The sequence below is a fragment of the Ambystoma mexicanum genome, chromosome 13 (genome assembly GCF_040938575.1).
Source record: "Ambystoma mexicanum isolate Mex_15411 chromosome 13, UKY_AmexF1_1, whole genome shotgun sequence".
NCBI classification, from domain to species: Eukaryota; Metazoa; Chordata; class Amphibia; order Caudata; family Ambystomatidae; genus Ambystoma; species Ambystoma mexicanum.
This window is the reverse complement of record NC_090938.1, coordinates 561,557,964-561,578,641: the sequence shown is the minus strand read 5'-3', so window position 1 is coordinate 561,578,641 and position 20,678 is coordinate 561,557,964. Positions and strand designations below refer to the sequence as shown.

The window sequence follows — 20,678 nt, the reverse complement described above, 5'->3', positions numbered from 1 at the left end:
AAACTGCACTGGCTCCTGGTGGAGCCTAGAGTGCAATAGAACGCCCTTACGCTTACACGCAAATCCCTATGTGACAATGCCCCGCGCTATCTTACTGCACGGATCAAGAAGGTACCTATCCGGTAAACTTCGCTCTAATAAAGATGTTCTATTGAACTGTCTCGGTTCTCACTAAAAAGGCTAGGAGGCTCCAGCTTTGAAGCTTGGGCCTCTACCCTTTGGAATGCACTGCCATCTGCTCCGAATACAACCCCCAACCTTAAATCAGTTCAAAAAGTGTATCAAGACCTACCTTTTTGATAAGGGTGAAGATGAATTCATTTTATGATGCTGCTTCTCTTTCTTGTTGTTTTCTGTTTGTGGGTTTTGCGAGAGCTCTGAGGCCTCCGGGTTTGCGGCGCTATATACATAACAAATATGAATAGGTCATTGCCACGAGCCAGGTGGGAGATGACCTGGGCTCGGACAACTGGAGTATACCAAGATTGAGTTGCCCTGGTATTTTCAGACAAAGCTCAACCCATTTTCCATTGTTTAAATGTGGACGATTCTCCTAGAAGGTGAGAGACGGGACTAAAGATCCCCACAAAGATTGAAAAAAGAATAAACACAAGAAAATGACTGCAGGCATAAACTGTACCAAACTCACAGTGGTACCAGAAGTGATCTTTCCTGGAGTGGCGTCACGTGACATTTCTCACCAAAGGAAGTTAGGGGAACACTGGCATCCTGCAGTCTTTGAACTCGATGCAATCTCAAGAAACAATTATATAAACAGGCACCAAGTGAAAGGTTTTATCAACTACATGAAAGGGTTCATGCATTAGACATGTTGATACATCCCACATGTGCACCTTAAAGGCAATGGATACAAGCTTGAGTCGTAGCTTCTGACTGGAACTTAACATTTAAGAAAGTCGGGAATACCTAAGGGCACACCTGTCAATTTAAGCAGCAGCGCTAAATCATTCCAGATACTGGAAGTCTCCGATTTTTGAATGGCTGCTTTTAAAATACAAATTCACTGCGCCATGGTCCATGTAAAATAATTGCCATGTATGTTCATTAATGGAAGCTTGTAAACAATACACACATGATTTTAGCACTGTGGGGACTGGAAAAGATGTGTTTTTTTTTGGTGGGTCACGGGTTTGGATTAGTAGGTGGATATTTTGTGTCATCTGTGTTTGTATTTTGTTATCCGAATTAAACTAAACCAAACTAAAGCCTACCTCCTCGTCTCTGAGTTACCCTCAAAGCCTACCTCTCATCTGCCTGCTAGCTAACATTATCCCCACACCTCTAACCTGCCTCTGTCCCTCACTTCCTCTGCCTCCACTCTAGCACCTCACACATCATGGCCTCATCCCGAGCATAGCTGGCCATACATATGCCGTTAGTCCATTTATGTCCCCGGTGACTGTTCCATTTACTCCCCTCACCTACTTGGTCACAATGTCCATCCAACTTACCCCATTGTAAGAAGCTCACTGCTTCCCATCAAAAATGATTTCTTATCTATTGTACGTTTTTTTTGTGAGTAAAAGAGCATTGTTCTTTCTGTACATAAATATCATTAAAAAAATATACAAAGTGTCATTGGGTCGATTGAAGATCCAAGAGACTAGGGGGACTGTATGTAATGAAGACGTTTGGCTATATTTATTTATTTAGATTTGTAGAGCGCACTGCAGCCCAAAGGCATTGAGGCTCTAAACGAGGAACTTAAGAAGGCTTGATTCGAGGTTACATGAATGCCGCCCAAAGAAGAATTCTTAAAACAGGGTACACAGTTGCAATACAGAGGTAAAAACAGGTTTCTTGGTTACAGCGGCCGAAGTAAATGCAGGATAAATACATACATTATCAGACAAAGAGCCTGGTTTTGATAGCCTTGCGAAAGGCCGCATGAGAGCCGATTAGCCTGATGTGTGGAGGGAGGGCGTTGCAGTAGTAGGCTTCTAGAGTTGGGAAACTGCTGCCGCCAGCACGAGTTTTGCATGTTTTGGGAATGGTAATCATGTTAGTGTAAGGTGTTCTGGCTGGTCTGGAAGCAGGGGGTTTGGAGAACCTTTGGACCAAGTAAGGGGGTGGGGGCAAGGTCGTGGAGACACTTGTGAGTCAAGGCAAGAGTTTTGAAAATGATCCTTTCCCTGACCGGGAGCCAGTGGACCTGCCTCCTAAGCCCTGAGATATGGTCTCTGCGTGAGAGACCTGTGGCGGCCCTAAGGGTGTACATCAAAGAGAATTTAGCTCATTTCTACCTCTATACTAAACAATTAGGCCAAAACAGCGAAATGTGCTTTATAGACATCAAAGAGATCTGGCCTCATAAGTAAACTACTGGGGTTAATGATGGGTGTGTGGAAATGTGGCAGGTCTAGGGAATGGCGATGGGTGTGGACAATGGGGTGTCAATGGTGCACAATTTGAAACAAGTGAATAATTTTGTCTTTTGAAAGATCGTTTTCATCCTCTACATATTATCCAGACTCATATAGTCCAAATGAATGTGCTAATGGAACATTTGAACAATTGCACAACTTCCACTTTATTGCATATTTATCTGTCTGATTCAGCAGCAGACATTTCTGAAGAAACCACAAAGCATTTACCAGTCCTGTGTAATACATTCTTATATTCATTCACAAATGCACCCCAAAACCACTTAAATCATGCCTTATCCATCTTGAGTAGTCTGGATAAGTTGTCTCCTAAACCTGTGTGTTTCTGGACAACAATGCTGTGATGATGAATAACATATTGAATTATATCATAGGGTGTGTCGCATGGATGTGCTCTGGAAATGAAAAATGATATGTTAGTACCCAATGACCATAACCGTGGTCCTTGCCTGGTAGTTAATTTTGACCTAGGCAATAGACTGTGCCTATTTTCCTCCAGGACTATACCATGGCTGTGCAAGAGGGGAAAACGGGCAAAAAAAGAGAGCGTGTTAATAAAGCCTGGCACTTGTAACTGGTGAGCAGCATGGCATAGTATGTACGTTTGTGTAGTGTCATGTTTTTTTCTTCAGATTAGTGAACCTTTACTGTGTTCTGAGGTTACTCTGGAGTCTAGGGGCCTGATTCATGGAAGTGTTTTATAATGGCGCAATCCCATAGGAAAATGTTCCATGAATCAGGCCCTAGAAAAGAAATGCCTATTATCACAGTACTTAGAAGCGTGAAGAATCCCGCATGAAGTGCTGCATAAAAGCATTATAAAATTATAATACCTGGCATCCTACAATATTCCTACAAAAACCTGTAAATATTTTCATTATTACACTCCAGCAGGGAAAACTGTACTGACCAGTGATAAGAAAATCTGAGGGACCCACATGCGTGAGGGATCATGGGTACAGGGGACGTCACAATAGGGATAGTATTACTGGGACGCCCTATTTCGACGCCCATTTTCGAGTTTCGAAAAACTGTAATACTCTGCAGCTTTCACTAGATGTCGGCCTATGCATAGCATGTGAATCTAAGCCGATACAAGCACCAGAAATACGATTATGGTGAGTAATGTATTCCATATTTGACTTGTGATGTCGCATGCTTGAGCCAGCACAGAGCAAAATTCTAGTTGCCACTAAAACACATAATTGAAGCGGGACTAGCATTTGAGATTCCGTTCTTCTTAGATACATTTATGTGGCTCTTTACAACTATTATTAAGAAACTATTTAATGCAGTGTGCGTCACGACTGTGCCACTGGAACACCAATTTGCACCCATTGTGGACTATTTGGGACTCATTCCTCACCATAATCCTCCCGGGACAATACCTATTCATAGTTTGTCTCTACTTTCGTTTACAAGACTTTGGTAATTCCTTGTTTAATTTCAAAAACTACATATCCCATAATCCGTCAGTGGCAGTTCTCATTACCTTGCTATTCCTATACAGCAGTCTTAGAACTCCGATCCCCAGAAACCTTCAAGGTCAGCGTTTAGACTTTTCCCAGGACCAGAGAGTGAGGAGGCAGATTACCTTCAGGTGTGGTGCTCCGGGTGCTGCCAATGAGCTTGCTTCAGAACAGGGCAGGTCAGTAAGAAGAGGCCTCCAGGAGCACAGGACTCATGCATTGAGTTTGCTGTCAGCCCCTTGGATTTATGCTGTGTCCTGCTGCTGTTTCCAGAACCTGCTCCTGCTACAGTGCCCTTTGCTTCCTGCCTTGCAACCCTGCTCCCCTGCTTGCAGTCCAATGTTCCATGTCTGCAGCCTTGCTCTATACCACCAATTCTCTTGTTCCCTGCCTGCATTTCCTTGTTCTGTCCCCATAGTCCGTGTTACCTGGCCTTAGCTTCCAAGATTGAGTTTCCTTGTTATCTGTCTGCAGTCCTGGCCTTGTTATTCCAGTCTAGATTTGCAGTTCCTTGTATTCCGTATTACCAGGCTGCATTTCAGTCCTTGTTATCCTAGTCACAAGTTTCCGTTCTGAGTTTTCTTGTTCCTGCTCTATAGTTCAGTCCGCTGTTCCTGGATTCCGGTCCTTAGTTTCCCGTCTATAGGTCCAGTCTCCTGTACCCTTGTGCTTAGATTCGTGTCTTCTTGCATATGTTCTTTCTTTCTGTTTTCTCTCTTGGACCATGCTCACTTTGACTTCCTGTTCTTCCCCTGGATATTTCTGTTACGTTTCTTGTCCTCACCTTTGATTGTGTAATCCCTTTGTACAGAGTTTCCCAGCAGCCAATCACTGCCGCTTTTCTTTGTCATGTTTCAATATTGTACCTGGTGCCATATTGTTCAGTGTGCTGGTTCCCAGCAGTCAATCTCTGCCCTGTTTCTTTGTCATGTTTCAATATTGTATCTCGTGCCATATCATTAAGTGTGCTGGTTCTTGTTTCAGAAGGCAGTCACTTTTCAGTTCCTAATGGACCCATACAGGCTTCAGTCTTGGGAGTTCTGTTTCCCCGTCGGTGCCTTAGGGCCCAGATGCAGACTCCCACTCCTGCTGCGCCTTTCCATGGGCATTCAGAGTGGGGCCTGTGATAGAAACAAGGTCGGCAAGCTAGAGTTTTGCCATGCCATCTGGGAAACTCTTCCCCCATTCTGCGTACACCCCAAGTCGGTACCTAACGTGTTTGTATTACTTGTACTCCCTGCCCCTTTCTGTTCACTGCCTCTGTTGCCCGTCTATAATTATTGCCTATCCTTTCTTGTCTGCAGGATGCCTTACACTCCTGTTTCTTGTGTAGTTTTCTCCCCCTCAGCTTTCTGGGCACGTCTCTGCTCTCAAGCCCCTGCCAATGTGTTTATTTTGTGCACTGTTGGAATTGAAGATATATGAGCAAGAATCTATGTTGTTGTCACTTATTTGAAAACCAAAAAACCGTGTTCAATGCATTGTACGAAACTGCTTAAAATAGTTTTGCAAAACATTACAAGCTGCATATTTCTGTGTTTTTTCATCTGATCAGATTCTACACTGATCATGTGTATGTATCAATAACTGTAAAATCACTTCCACTAGATGAAGCACAAGTCAAAGTCAAAATATTAAAGGGGATGACAGTGTGACCATGCAGTATAAGAAATAGAACACCCTCTAAGTTACATAAAAACATATCACAAGGCGCCTTGGAGTGCAGCGACTTTATAAGGGAACTCTACATTTGGCATCATGTCTCTGGTCACGGAACTCCTCCCGGTTCCTTCCCATGCCTTCCTGTGCAATTTGTCTATCTCTCGCCCTCATCCTAACTATTTGGGATTTTCTTCTCCCCACCCCTAATGAATGTTCGGTCATTCTCCTCCTTTGCCTCTCTGACAGGCAAAGCACTTCAACGCCATAAACTATGGCAGGAGGCACTATAAACTTGCAAGATAACATATAACGTACACATAAAGAAGGGGTTGGTGAGAAATGCAAGGTGATACCGGTCTTTCAATTGCCGGATGAACAGTCCTCTAAGAGCATACTGGTGTATTTGTAATTATGTTAAAAGTTGTAATTTGTTAAGTGAATAAGGATAAAAAGCCAGATGTATGTTTGTCTGAAGCCGCCCTGCCCGCTTCACCTGTTATCACTGCCAGAGGGAGCTGTTGCCGTACACATACAACAATAAGATTTCAAGTTCATCTACCTGGTGAACAAAATTTGTATTTGAACAATGATAACATACAATTAGCTGCAGAAAAGGCACACTAAGAAAATATATACATTTAACAAAAAATATATAAACAAATTAATTTGATTAAGCACTTTATCTAACAAAATGTATTCCTTTTTTTCAATATACTTGTGTATTATGTCATTATTCATTGTAATATTTCTTGGTATGTTTTATGTCAATAATATTCTTCATGTACGTTTTAAACTTTATTTGACTTGATATGTATTTACACTCTGAAAATGTGTTCCTTTACGTACATTAACCTGCATACACAGGCTTTTCCACTAGTAAATCTTATTTTTAAAGTACACATAAGTTACTGCTGTTATTCCAGTCATTATGCATGCTCTGGAGTTGTGTTGGGTTTTGGACGAAATTATTAGTTAATACTGTATGACATTTACACTGTTAGCCTGTGCTGGGGCCAGTTTGAAGGGTAGGAGAGTAATTGCGTGACTACAATTTAGGAGTATGATTAGCATGTACATCAGGGTAGTATGGGTTAAGGAAGCAGCCAGTGTAGACTGCCCAGGGCCCAGAAACCATTAGGTTTTTCCATTGGTCAGTGTGGAGGCACGAGGTGTCGTAGTATGTGGGCAAGAGAGAGAGGCGAAAATTGTCTATTATGCAAGCACGTTCAATGAGGCCCTGCTTCATTATGGTGAGGCAGGTTGGACATGCAGTGAATGTGTTTGATGATTCTCATACCACTTTGGTTCTGTTCCGCAGGCTCCTTACGGGTGCACCGCAGGAGGTGGCACCACCTGATACTGTTGCAAATCGGACTGGCGCACTCTACTACTGCCCGATAACTACTGCGACAGATGACTGCCAGAGAGTGGACTTGGATGAGAAAAGTGAGTGAAATATGGGGTGGTTTGGTTTGCAGTGGGCCCAAATAGTGGGAAGGTCGTAAGGGTGTTGCTGAGATTTGGTTGTCACTTGGATTGAGTTGTAAGAGAAGGGGATGGTGGTTTTCAAAATCCATAGAACCCCCCCCTTCTAAAATATTTGTGAGTGTGAGCATATCGGGAGAAAGATGGTGGTTGGACCTTCCCAGTTCACATAGAGCAGGACTGTGGTTCAGGGTTGGGCTATACCATCTCGCATTTAGTTGGACTGTGGTTCATGGTTGGACCATACCAACTGACATGTGTCAAGAGTGTTGATCAGGATTCATCCATCCCACCTCTCATGGAGCAGGTTTATTCATGGTTAGGGCGTTCCCTCTAGCGTGGGCCAAGACTTTAGTTCAGGATTGGGCCGTGGCATCTTTCATTTATCAGGCCTAAGTTTTCAGGGTTGGCCAATACTACCTCACACATGTCAAGGCTGTTCATCAGGGTTCAGCCACAGCATCTCACATGGAGATGGGTTGTTTAATGTGTTGCGCTGCCATAATTCACATGGTGAAAAATAAATGTTTAGGGTTGGTCAGTATTACCTCATGGAGTAGGACCTTTATTCAGGGATTGTTCAGCGCTGTGTATTATGTTATGATTTATACCGTGCACCGCTGCCATTTGCTTGGTCTCCAGGCGCTCACATGGCTCTGTATAAAAGTGGGTGGGGTAGATTAGTGAGGGAAGAGGGATACGATCGAGGTTGTGCTCTTCTGTTGGTGCTTGGAGAACCAGGAGAAACTGACGTCTGTGCATGTTTTGGCTTTCTGCGTGTGCTTCGATTGAGTGCACTTGGGTTATTGTGTCCAGAGGAGGAACATCCAGTGTCAGGGTTGTTTGTGATTTGTGGCAGTTTGTTCTTATTGCTTGTTTGTTTAATAATGCTAGCCCATATGGGCGTATGTCGTGCGTGGGAGTGTGAAGAATTCGATCATCCACACAGTGGGTGTGCACTCACCTGGGCTTTTTGAAATTTTATATGAAATGTAGTGATGGTAGATCAGTCTCTGGAAAATGTGTGGGGCTAATCTGCACACTTTTCCTATGCACACCACACAACATGCACATAGACCTGTGTACTCTGGGTGGATACAGCCTACAGGTGCAGTCCTCCCTGTCAAATTTAGTTGGGATCTGACAGGTGGAGTACACAATGCATTTCAGAAGGGGGAGGACCAAAACCTTCCTCCTACCATGGCCAGCCTAATTAACCATGAAAGGCACCATGGATCTGCCCTGTCCATTTGTTGACCCTTTGCAGATGGTGGTGGCAATTAGCATAATTAATAGAGTATACTTCAAACAAGCCCACATGGGGCTTGGCTGCACAGGCTAAAACAAAGGCGAGAGGAAACACCAACACCCCTTTCATATGTACTGTGTTAATCTGAAGCTAGCTCCGGCCTTAAAGTATCGATGACTGTGAGCTTGTCATGTCTGGTACATGTGTTTACAGTAGGAAACCCCCACAGCGGGACCCCATTCAGAGGGCAGGAGTATGTGATTTGATGGAGACAGGAAGTCTGTTCCCGCCACAGCTTCAAGGGAGACCTGCTGCATTAATTAGGAACCACAGAGAGCTCAATTAACCAGAGAGACCCAATGATCCACAACAGACAGGAAGATGGGTGGGACTTAATATTGCATGTCTTCGCCTCTTTAACTTTTCTGTTGCAAAACACTCTGGTTATGACCCCATGCATAGAGGAGATTGTTGGTTGGGGACCCAGCATTGGTTCATTAAGGTAGGCTTAGCATACATCAATCACTGTGGCCCGTTTGGTTTAAAAGAGGGCTGAGCCCCTCTTTTGGGCAGATCATCTGAAGACCTTGCAAGTAGTAACAAGAAGAACTCATTTGGACACTGGCTGAAGGTACAGTCTGTCTTACTGCTTCCCCCAGTGCAGGAAGGCCAGGATTTCCAAAGAGGGAAGCAATATCCCTCCCCTAAACATATCCTTGAGAACAGAGGAAGATACTGAACCCAGAGGACCATCCAGCAGCTCCAGAACCGGTACCCAGCCAGCACACAGCGCGCCCTGCTAGGCTCTGCAAGCAAGATTCCTAGTTGGTAAGCGCCAGAGAGTCTCTGAACCAAACCCAGGACAAGGCCGGTGCCTGCAACACTCTCCTCAGCTTTGGGCCGTCCACCTTAAAGGACGACACAAGCCCAGTGAAGAAGCAAGGAGTGAATCGACAAGCATCTACCGACATCCATTTAAAGGGACATTTACGAGCCAATCGAGCCCCTCAAGCTGCATCCGACTGCATAGCTGTTGTCACGCCGCAGTCGTTAACGTCGTCCGAGACACCTCGACCAGTGCTTCAGACCTACCAACCAGCACTGAGACAATGATTCCTGACCCCGAGCTGCTGTGTAGCCAGCCTGCAGCCGTCCGTCCAGCCTCGCTCGCCGAACTGCCTGCCGCCTGATAGCCGCAGCTGTCTCTCGTCTTGAACTCTGTTGCAGAAGTTGCAAAATGCCCTGAAACTGATCTACACTATCGAGCACCAAGAACTCCTACAAGCACAAGGTACATTGTGTTTCTGACCCCCTGGTCGTTCTCTGAAGACCCCTAGTGACATTTTACGACCCATTGCTCCATTTGTGCTGAAACCAAGTATCCTTGAACTATTGCGATTAATTACTTTACCGACTACCCTCCTGTCAGTATCCAGAGTGCATCCCTTTTCCTTCTTTGAAACTGCCTGTCCTCTGCATTCCTTTACAGGGTGGATTGTATTGTGTAATGTGCTAGAACTGTCTGTTGTGATAATAATAAAGTAAATATTTTTATACAACCTTGACTGGATATTGGGTAATAATGGCCATTTCACTGTGTTGCCACTAACCAACAATCCTTGATCTTGTAGAGATAAGCCTGCCATTCCGCCCACATTACCAAAATTGGAGTTTTATAATTTGCTTGCGTTTCCAATGTGTTTGGATCCCTTCTGGTCTAGAGGTGCAGGGCTGATGGTTTAGAACCCGATTTTTGTCCTTGGATCACTGGTGCCCCGAAAGTTGATTTGTCACAGGGAGGTAAGCGGCAGAGGAGAGAGGGGAGAGGTGGTTAGTAGTTAGTAGGGCAGCAAGATTCAACCCAGTGGTGTCCTTTAAAGGACAGCAAGTTTTAAATGGTGGTGAAATTCAAAAGGCAGCAGGATTCAAAACAGTGGTACATTTTCACAGGGTAGCTAAATTCAACAGAATGGCAGGCTTAACATGGTATCTAGGTTCAACACTGTGGTAAAGTTCACAGGGCATCTAGATACAACACAGGAGTACATGTTAGAGTATGGCAGGATTTAAAGCAGTGGCAAACCTCAAAGGGGGGCTAGATTTAACAGTAGCAAGCTTTGGAGGGAAGCAGGGTTCAAAATAATGGCAACGTTCAAAAGGCAGCAGACTTCAAAACAGTAGCGAACTTCACAGGGTGGCTGGATTCAAACACAATGGCAAGTAGATTTGGCGCAGTGGCAACCATCAGGATGCAGCAGGTTTTAAAACACTGGCAACTTCTCAGGACAGCCAGATTCAACATTGTGTCAAACGCCTGAGCGCAGCAGCATTTAAAGTAGTGGGAAACCTCACAGGGCAGCTAGATCCAACACACTGGCAAACCTCACAAAGCAGCTAGATTCAACACAGTGGTAGACTTCAGAGTGCAGCAGGATTTAAAGTAGTGGTAAACTTCATTGGGCAGCTAGATGCACAACACAATGGCAAACCTCGGAGTGCAGCAGGATTTAAAGCAGTGGCAAACTTCACAGAACTGCTAGATTCAGCCCAATGGCAAACCTCAGAGAGCAGCAGGCTTTGAAGCCGTGGCAAACTTCACAGGGCATCTATATTTAACAAAATGGCATACTTCAGAGCGCAGCAGGATTTAAAGCAGTGGCAGCATTCGTAGGCAGTGGGATTCAACACAATGGTAAAATCAAATGGTAGTAATAAAGTAGTGGCAAGGTTTCAGGGGTACAGCACTGGCTCTGCTCCCAATTCTTAAAACCTTCCATGATTGTGGCTGTAGACAGCTTTGCAGGGCGCACAGGCAAAGAGGCGACGGAGTTACCCAGGGAAGTGCTCTTTGCCTCATGGCCCTTAGACGGCTACCCGGGCATGGCTGCCTTGGGGCTCTGGGCTAAGCGTGCTTCCTGGTGGATTGACCAATCAGGGAGGGAGTGGGCCTGTGTGGGCTGGAGAAGGGGGCTGGCGGAGGAAGAGAAGGACGACAAAAAATAAACGCTGTGTAGGAAAGAAGGATTCACTGAGGGCGCAGGGTTTGTACCAGGGGCAGGGGCTCGGAGCCCTCTGCCAAGCATGGAGAAATGCTGTAGCTATGCCCGCAGGATAATACTCACTGTTCCCCATGTTTTATTTTCAGTTGACCCCCAGGAGAGCTTCATTGAGAACATGTGGCTGGGTGTGACCATCGCTAGCCAGAACCCCGCAGGAAGAGTGTTGGTGAGTAAAGTATGCTGGGATTGCAAGGTACTGAGTGACAAAGAGCAGGGAAAACAGAAGGTTGATCAATTAATACTCGTGTGTCATAAGGCCGGATCACATTTCTTTGAATAGCTCCCAACATGCTTCCATATTTATCAAGAGTATAAGGTGTGTTTTCTGGGATATCTGCTAGGCGGTTGCACGGCTGTGCTTAAATGTACATTGTGTGATCTACCTCTGAGGTCTGTGTACATGGGAGTGCAGTCTCTGTTTCTGATGTCGCAAGTCTGTGGACACTGGTGTGATTCTATTATCTGCAGGTTTGTACAGTCAGGTGCGCATTGTGGTCTGCTTCTGTGCTGTCCACAGGTCTGTGCAGATGTGTATGGGAGCGGTTTCTTGTGGTCCCAGGTCTGTGCATATAGGTATTGTGGTAGGTCAGGATCCGGAGATGGACAAGGAGGCATGTTGTCTCAACACTTCTTTATTCCTTTACTAAAACATAAAGCCTGAACTGTCCCTAAGCCTACGGTTCTATGCCCTACTCTACAAAGAAATGCGTAAAAGGGTGCTCATCAACCTAATCTAACCTGAATTATTTCCCTACCACTACAAAAAAATACAAAGGTTACCAAAACCATACTTTGGGCCATTGCCTGAATAAAGGGATGGTGGCTGGTTTCTGACCCCACCCTGGTGTCTCTTGGCTATAGGCCACTAAAGGGGCTGTTTCCTCTTTTCTTTGCTCCCTCAGGATCCTCTAGATTATATCCCAAATGTGGGGCTTGTCTTGCTGTCGTGCCTCACTCTGGGGCTTTCTGTGGTTTACCCCACTCTTGGGGGTTCTCCCTGAAGTCCGCAGCTTGGGGACTCTCTATTCGCAACACGCCTTGGGCCTTCTTCTGATTCTCCCCACTCTTGGGCTGTCCTGGAATCTTCTCCAGCATTGGATCTTTCATGGATTCACATGCTTAGAATATTCCCCGTCGTCAGGCTGGGAATCCTCGGTAAGTTATATAGACATTTTTATTGACTCACCCCACCTTAGAGTTTCTGTTGGATCACCCCGCCTTAGTACTTCTCGGATGCCTCCATGCCTTAGGCTCTCTGGGTTCACCCTGCTTTGGGGTCTCTGCCGGCTCTCCCCACACTCGGCACTCTCCTTGCTTTGCTCTCGCCGCCTTCGTCTCGGTTCCCTGGAGCCACTGCGTCCCTGGGACTTCTCGGTAGTGCTCCCCGGGCAGGTTGGTGAGTCTGTTTGACACAGAGCTGCTTATGCAACATGTCAACCGGGTTCTGTGTCGCATTCGATGCTTCTTGCCAGCTTCTGGCTGGGCTCCGGCAGCAGCTTTCCTGCATGCCGTTCTCACACTCTCCTCTGTTCCTTGAGGCCGGTACCTTCTGGCACCTCGCAAGGCATGCGCTGCAGCCTCCCCGTGGAACTGTCTGCCCATCGGAACGCCACCCTTGAAATGCGCTCGTGCGGCCTAGCCACACATCCCCATGAGGAGTGTCCTGGATTCCTTGATCTCTGCAATCTTCACTCCCTATTGCTGTTTCTTATTGGCGCTTTATTTGGCGCACTCCCACAGGGCTGGGCCATCCCCTTTTCTGTTCTCCTCGGCGAAGACTGTAGATATTTGGGGTCAGAAACCAAACCAGCCAATGTACCAGGAATTCTTAAGTCATCTGTTTCAACTCGCAGCAGGGTAACTATTATCCCTTTCCTGTCCCCTAAGAGGGGATCACCCCCAGTGCTATCCCACTTGCCCTGTCCCCTAGGGGTGTTGGGCGTAGAGGGCTCGCCTCTATAGTCCCAAAGGGGGTGCCCCCCGCCCTCCTTGGGGAGAGGGGACAAACTCTTGGATTCGTCACAGAAGGCAGCATGATCTCTGATTTCGGTCTATCCAGGTCTGTGCAAACAGATGTGGTGTGATTTCCTGTTTTGCTCTTGCACACTATCGCAAATCAAGCAAACGAGGATCAATCAGCTGGTCAGGCAACATCATGTACGGTAAATGTAATTTGAGGCAAAATAATTTAAGAAAGAGGTGAAAGACATATAAATGAAATTGTCTGGATAGCTACTCCAAAGGATCCCCTTCCTGGGCGACTGATTGTGTAAATGTCTCTCGGCAAATAAAAGTCCTGTCACATGCAAATGTCAGGGTCCTGGTTACTTCCCGGTGGCTTGGCACAACAAAAAGCCCCCTATAGTTTCTGGGTTGAAGTGTCCACGCACTTTGATCGTAAAGCTTTTTTGGACTTGCCTTTCTCAGAGTGGATGAGAGACTCTCCTCATTGATTTTAGCGGCACTTTAGCAGAGCGGACTACGGGTTTGCTGACTACGGGTTTGCCGCCAGATGCCCCATCGGCAAAAAAAGCCCTCAAAATTGGTAATTACGGCAAATCCCCTTGTGGAGTCCTATGTGACCGCGTGAATGGGGATTTACACTGTTACTCCGGCACTCGGAATCTGGCGCAAAGGCCGCTGGACTGAGTGCCGGATACGGTATCTACATTTGCCGGTAGCCTTCCCGCCATGATACTGGCAAAGTTAGAATGAGGCCCAGCATCCCTCAAAAGTACAGTGTGCTATGAGGGCTCTTGTGGCGAGCACCTTTTTCCCATCCATGGCAAGGTAGGCATAACCAGGGGATCCTCCCTGTGTTGCCTCTGGGTCCAGCATCACGCAGCAGGTGGTGGCACCCAGCGCCATGGTTACCCCACCATTAAAAACAAAGGTAATGCAGGGGACCTTGTCACATAGCTTACCCGTGTCCTGTGGACCCCTCCTAGATTATTACTTGGGCTATAAACTGAGGATCCTAAACCCAGGAAGTCGGGTGGCCACTCTCCACATCTTTCGCGTCTATCATCCCAAACATCATTCTTCAAACACCAATGGTCATCCTTGCTGCTTTGGTTTGGATTGACCATACAAAACCTTCACTTGGCTTTGATTGAACAGTTCATCAAACTCTTTTAGGTCTGTGCCCAGAATAACTTTTTTTCTGGAAGGCCAGGCCTCACTGCCTCTCCTGCTTGGAACAGTTAGTCATTGATGGTGATCTGTAAATCAGCCGTATGATGGACCTCGCAGTCCTCATGCACACATTTTACCGGAACCAACCGATGTGGTAGGAAATGGTCTGGGAAGATGAAGCTGAAGTCTCTTGAGTGGCTATCTTTCAGCTTTGGACGTCCAAGAGACCAATAGGTATTGACTTCTTCTTACAGACCAGCCTTAACTAATCATCTTCTTTGGTTTGCCTCACTCGGGGAAAGGCCTGGAACTCCGGGTCCTGCAACCAGTTCTCATGCACTGGATCAGTTTACCATGGGGGACAGTAGCTTGCATCCATAAGCCCTGGCACTGAGGCATTGAGACAAGTGCTTGCAATATGGTCTGGCTTCTCACAGGGGTAGCATTTAGGTGGCTTTTTGCCAATGTGGGGGTTTTGTATCCTTGGATACCACAGCACCGCAGAGCAACGGGCTGGGATGAACTCCTCCTTTGGTTGGGGCCCGCAAGATTACATTGTGTTCTGGATTTCACTATTGCTTCCTACCATGGGGGTGTCATTAGTGTCTTTTGGGTTATTGTCTTTGCCACCACTGGTCTCCATTGTTGGGTACACTGGACACCTGTGGCAGTTTGGATTGCTGCCTCTAGGGCCAGCTAGGTGGTGGTTGTGCATATTTATGTGGTGCAAAATAGGTTGAATTGGAATTCAGGGATTGCTCCATAAGAAGCTAATATTTTCCCTCCTCCAAAGTCGGGCTGGCCGGCCGGCCGGCCACGTTCACATTTGGAATTCCATCTGTTGCGGAGTAACTTGGCAAGATAGTCGTATCACCCTTTGTTGTTGGCAGTGCTACTCCTTAGCATAACCTGTCGTTCTGGGTCTGACCAACAACGTTTAGGACCTGCTAGGCCTCTTGTAAACCACCTGTAAAGGGAGGTGTAATATACTGGGGCTAGGATGTCTTGTCCCTATGGGCCACTCGGCTGCCTAAGCAATCCTCTCTGAATTCCGGAAGACAGCTTTGAAGTCATCACCCGATGCAAATCGAAGCAGGGGCACTCAAGTCAATGGTGTACAAGTAAGTAGGGTGTTTTAAGTGGCCTAACTGCTAACTGCCCACTAACGAGCGTTTCCTGGGTTCTCTCCAACATATACAGGGTATGGTCACAGGACGCTGGAAAAGCCATTTGGTACATGACTGATTCTGAAGTCTGAGTAAATTTCAGGGTCAGGAAAAAAAATCCTCTCTGTGAACTGCCGGCTCCATTCGTTTCTGTGGATTAACCGGGATGTTAGTAGTGCTAGCATTTCGGTCTCTCAAGTTAATTTCTACTCAGTAAGATCAAATTAGTTGGGGTTTATTCAGAACTTTGTCTTGTGTTTTGGCTAGCCACCTGTACGACGAAGTTCCCAATCTTTATTAGCAGATCTCTCCGGAAGGTCTTCCAAGCCACTTCTGCTTTTCCATTCTCCAGTCTTGGTTTTGGGTCTTGTTGTATTCATGCTGGTTCCCAAGCAATCACCACTCTCTTCTTTCGAATATCGAAGGAGAATTATGGACCGTCTTCAACCTCCTTGCGACTGACGTCGACAGTGTCTCGTCACTTCCAGTGCTGGAGTCACTCGTTGAAGTCTCGTCTTCTGCACTTGATGTGCAGGCTGGTGGATTGGTTTGGAATGCAACAGTTTTAGAACTAGGGGGAACACTGAGCCGTAAAACAATAGAGCTCTATCTCCCTGTCTTCCCCAAGCTGAAACGTAGGGGTTGGATCCACCACACCAGTATGGGTGGGATCCAGTGTTGGGTTGGCCTACCGTGTCTATATCGGTTTATCCTACTTCTGACACTACATGTCACAAAGTGAACAAGGATCAATCAATCAACCGGCCAGACAACATGTACGGTTCAAATTCTCTTTTTTAGAGGCCCATTACATTTTGGGACAAAATAATTTAAAAAAATGGGTGCAAGTTGTCTAAACTAAATGGTCAGGATAGCTTCTCCAAAGGGTTAGTATTCTGCCCGGCCCCCACTCAGGAGACTGATGGGGCAAATATCTCCAGGAAAACAAATGTTCTACATCACCTGCCAAGCTGGGGGTCCTGGTTTCTTCCCGGTCGCTTGACACAACAAAGTCAATCATAGTGTCTGATACAAAGTGCCTGCACACTTCTTTCTGGACCTTTCTGCATTTGTGTACTTCCTTTTCTTGGGTGGACCAGAGACCTTCCTTGTGGGATCTCCAAAACCCTTGATGCAGCAACATCCTTGGTCCAAATAAGGAGTAAGTCCTCGGGCAACCGGCAATGCCAACACCAAAGCTTACAGCGAGTGAGGACAGCCTAGCAGTGGAAGAGGGGGACTTCCCCATTATAAATACCAACCTGTTTTAGGGACATAGCTCTGACAAGCCACAGCCCAGCTTCATTCACCTCGTGGTTGCCGCGCCACATCCAAGCTCCAGAGGATTCCTCCCTCGACTCGCCCTTCTCTGCTTACTCTTCTCTCAGTTCACCTGCACCTCCTCAGCGCGTCTTCGCCACATGCTCGTTCCTATGGCCCTCCCTGACTATCATCTTCCGATACAGGGTTCACATTTCTCTCCTTAATACCCTTAGTTTATTCAGGGCCTCACGATTCCTCATTCTCCAACCACCATCCCTCTGTCACTCTCCCTTCTTCCACCTGGTGCTCTCTCATGTATCTTCCTGATAGTCCTCCTCCTTCCCCCGCTCTCCATTTAATATCATCCTCCTCAAAAGTGTCCTTCCCCACCACATTCCACCTGGAATAACCTGCAACCTCTTCCTTCCGTCTCTCCTCCTGCCCCGACGTTGTATGTTTCCTCTCCTCCTCCCCACTCCTTTCAACATCCTCCACATTGGTATTCCTCTTCTCTTCCAACCCTCCTCCTTCTCTCTTCATCTCCTTCCAGCCTCATACCTCCTGCTCTCCTCCTCTCTTTTTTCAGCCCACCTCCAAGTGCGCTCCCGCTCCCTCTCCAAGCCCCCACACCACGACGTCTGTTCCTCGCCTTTCAGGTCCCGGCCCGAGCGCGGGGATTGTGGCGTTAGTTCCAGAACAGGATTCAGCCACGCAGCTAATGGCATGGAGCGTGTGTAATGGCTGGCCTGCAATAGAACTCGTGTGCATTTAATTGTGCGGGCCTCCATGTCTCGGGAGGATAGCCCAGGGGCAACGTGCTCGGCTTGGAACCAAGACGACACGCCGCAGCACAGGTTGGAACCCCTGGGTATTAAGCGCGTTAATAATAACCTATTATCATATCATGCTGTGGTGTTGCAGACCCACGTGTTAAATGGACGGTGACCCCTCTTGCATGTTGCAACTGCTGACCACCTTCTACAGCGAGAGCAGACTGCTCCTGCGAAGGTCTCGAGTGTTCTGCCTCTCTTCTGGGGAGGTCGCAGACTGCTCCGCGGTTGCAGAATGTGCCTGCCAGGCATCGCCCCCTGCTGGACATTGATTCCACCCACACCCTGAGTCTACTTGCATATTTCTGATTGGCAGCCGTTTAGCTTTGTTCCGTGTGGGTGTAACAGGCACACAACCACTACATGTCTTTAGGGGCATTTCAGCCCATGAAGGTGTCCGAGTGTTGTAATAGGACATTAAACCGGGATCCCTGATAGTGACAGTTCTCCAGCATGGGGTCTGGCATGGATTCACATGCTCATGAATATTCCCCGTCGTCAGGCTGGGAATCCTCGGTAAAGAAAAATCAGTATCAGTTTCGTTTCTGATCTGTCTTTCGTAGTAGTAACCAATCACTGATCTCTGCGTCATACTGACCACAGCCAATGACTGCCATCTCCCTAAGCCCCGCCTCTGGCAGCCATCTTCAGATTTTTACCGCACGTTCAAGTGTTGGGATCCTCGTGCTATTGCTCTCGAGCTTTAGTGCTTTTTTCGTGCTTTTTCTTAGGAAAATTCTCTTTTTCGGTCAAAAGAGCCTCAAGCTCCACCGTTTCTTTATCTGATCAACGGGGACCCGTATCGGATTCTTCTACGCCCCTCAAGAGTGAAGATTTCGTCGAGCCACGCTTTTGGAGGACTCCAGAGGTTTCTCAGGCCCATCTCGATCATGGCCCAGGAGAAGGGAAGCTCGACGCCCGGAAAGCTGTTCAGGGTCTGCCCTGGATGCCAGCTTCAGAATGTCTTTAAGGAGGATGAACACTCCCTCTGCCTCTACTGCCTGCATGAGGACAAGACGCACGTGGAGAAGGACTGTGCGTTTTGCGGCAATATGTCAGAGCGGACCATGAAGGACCGCCATCTGCGTCTCGCCAACTGGCTGGAAGGGAAGAGCCTGTCAGGAGAGAAGAAGAAGAAGTCCGAGCGGTCTTCTAAGACCTTTGAGGGCGCCCCGGCGACGGGGGTCCAACAGAAGGCCAAGCACCGCGAGTCCATTGGCACCGGGAGCGCCGAACGGTCGGGCTCTACGGGCGCCAGGCAGGGCGCATCCTCCACGGCGCCATCAACCACGAGCCAACGCTCTGGCTCGGGTAAGAGGAAGGCCGAGCACCCGGCGAAGCTCCTGGAGAGACCCCGGTCGAGCTCGAAGGCCCCATCGGAGGGGGAGCGAGGCGGTGACCCTCCCCCCAAGGAGAAGGCGGTGAGCGCACCTAAGGTGGTGAAAGCCTTAATCCATCCGGCCAAGGCCTCTATCGAGACAGTCGCGGCGGCCCTGCCTCAGCCTGTGGAGGCTACACCAGTGGTGGCGACCTCGGGGCCCAGAGTCTCCCTGCCACCGCGGAGGGAGTCCTCTTTCATGCCCATCGACAGGACCCCCGTGAAACCTCTGACGGAGAAGAAAAAGCAGGAGGTTGTTGTGGATTCGGCCTCAACCTCTGAGGAGGAGCTGATCGAAGTCTTAAGCCACGGCGTTGGCGTGGAAGAGGACCAGCCCGTCGGGAGGGACCCCGACGTAGGAGACGACGAGAACGTCGAGGGTGCCGACGGGGCTCCTGACCGCCCGTCGGACTCCCCTCAACTAGTGCCGCAAGACAACTCGGCCGCCATTTTGTTGGCTATACAGTCCTTATACTCGGAGATAAGGACGAGATTGCCGTTACCACCAACGGAGGAACCTCTCCCGACGGGGGACCCGGAGCCAGGCCGTTCTGGGAGCCCTCCTCCTTAGAGAAGAAGGATTCATCCTCCACCTCCTTTTCAACCATCGCGCCCTGCTCAGCCCTCCTCCCCATCCACGACCCATGGGGATGATACGGGGACTGACACGGCCGCGACAGGCACAGACGACGAGGATCTCCCGTCGTCACCTCCTCCCCAGGCTTCCCTGCCCAACGAGATTGGATCGTTTCATGCCATGATCGCCAGGGCATCCGAGCTTTTCCAGCTCTGTCCGGAAGAGAAGAAGGAGGAAGGTTTCCTTTATCAACGGCGCAAGACCAAGAGGAAGACGGTCCTTGCTGTACCTCTACTGGACGATATCTGGGATGAGGGTCTCGCCCTCCGCAAGAACCCGTCCACAACACCTGCGAGAAGGGACCGGTACGAGAAGAGGTACCGGGTCCCAGACGTGGCCCCCTTGTGCCTTCGGGCACAGCCGACCCCGGACTCGGTCGTCTCTGCGGCGGCCAGGAAGAAAGCGGGGGGGGCCTCGGCCTCTACGTCAACCTCCCCGCCGGACGGCGAGGGAAAGAAATTGGACACGATGGGACGCAGAGTCATCTCATCGGCAGCGACTACGATCAAGGCTGCCAACGCCTTGGCTATCGTAGCCCGCTACGACAGGGAGTTGTGGTACAAAATCACCCCCCTGCTGGACTTCTTACCAGACGACAAGAGGGCGGAGGCCCTAGAGATCTTGCAAGAAGGAGAAGTGGCGTCGGACCACGCCATTACGATAGCGACGGACATCGCTGACACTGGATTTCGCCAGTTGGGCAACGGCGTGTGCCTTAGACGGCGTGGATGGCTCAAGGCAACTCACTTCCGTCAGGACGTGCAGACCAGAGGTCTTGGACATGCCGTTCGACGGGAACAACCTGTTTGGGAAAACAGTGGACGATTCCCTACAAGCCAACAAGACGGACATGGAGACGGCCCGGGCTCTTGGTGTTCTCCAGCAACGACGGCCGCCCTTTCGGAGCGGCGGAGGCAAGCAGGGTGCCTCCAAAGGTTCC

At 48.3% G+C, this 20,678-nt stretch overlaps 1 protein-coding gene across 3 annotated transcripts in view; it reads left to right on the top strand.

The window, feature by feature from the left end:
• ITGA3 (integrin subunit alpha 3) overlaps positions 1–20,678 on the top strand; it is a 469,598-nt gene that overhangs the window by 198,344 nt on the left and 250,576 nt on the right. For all 3 annotated transcript variants that reach the window (XM_069634365.1, XM_069634363.1, XM_069634364.1), the window contains exons 2-3: positions 6,855–6,982; positions 11,416–11,495. In XM_069634365.1, coding sequence (XP_069490466.1) covers positions 6,855–6,982; positions 11,416–11,495 — 208 coding nt within the window. The remainder of the gene's footprint in view (positions 1–6,854; positions 6,983–11,415; positions 11,496–20,678) is intronic.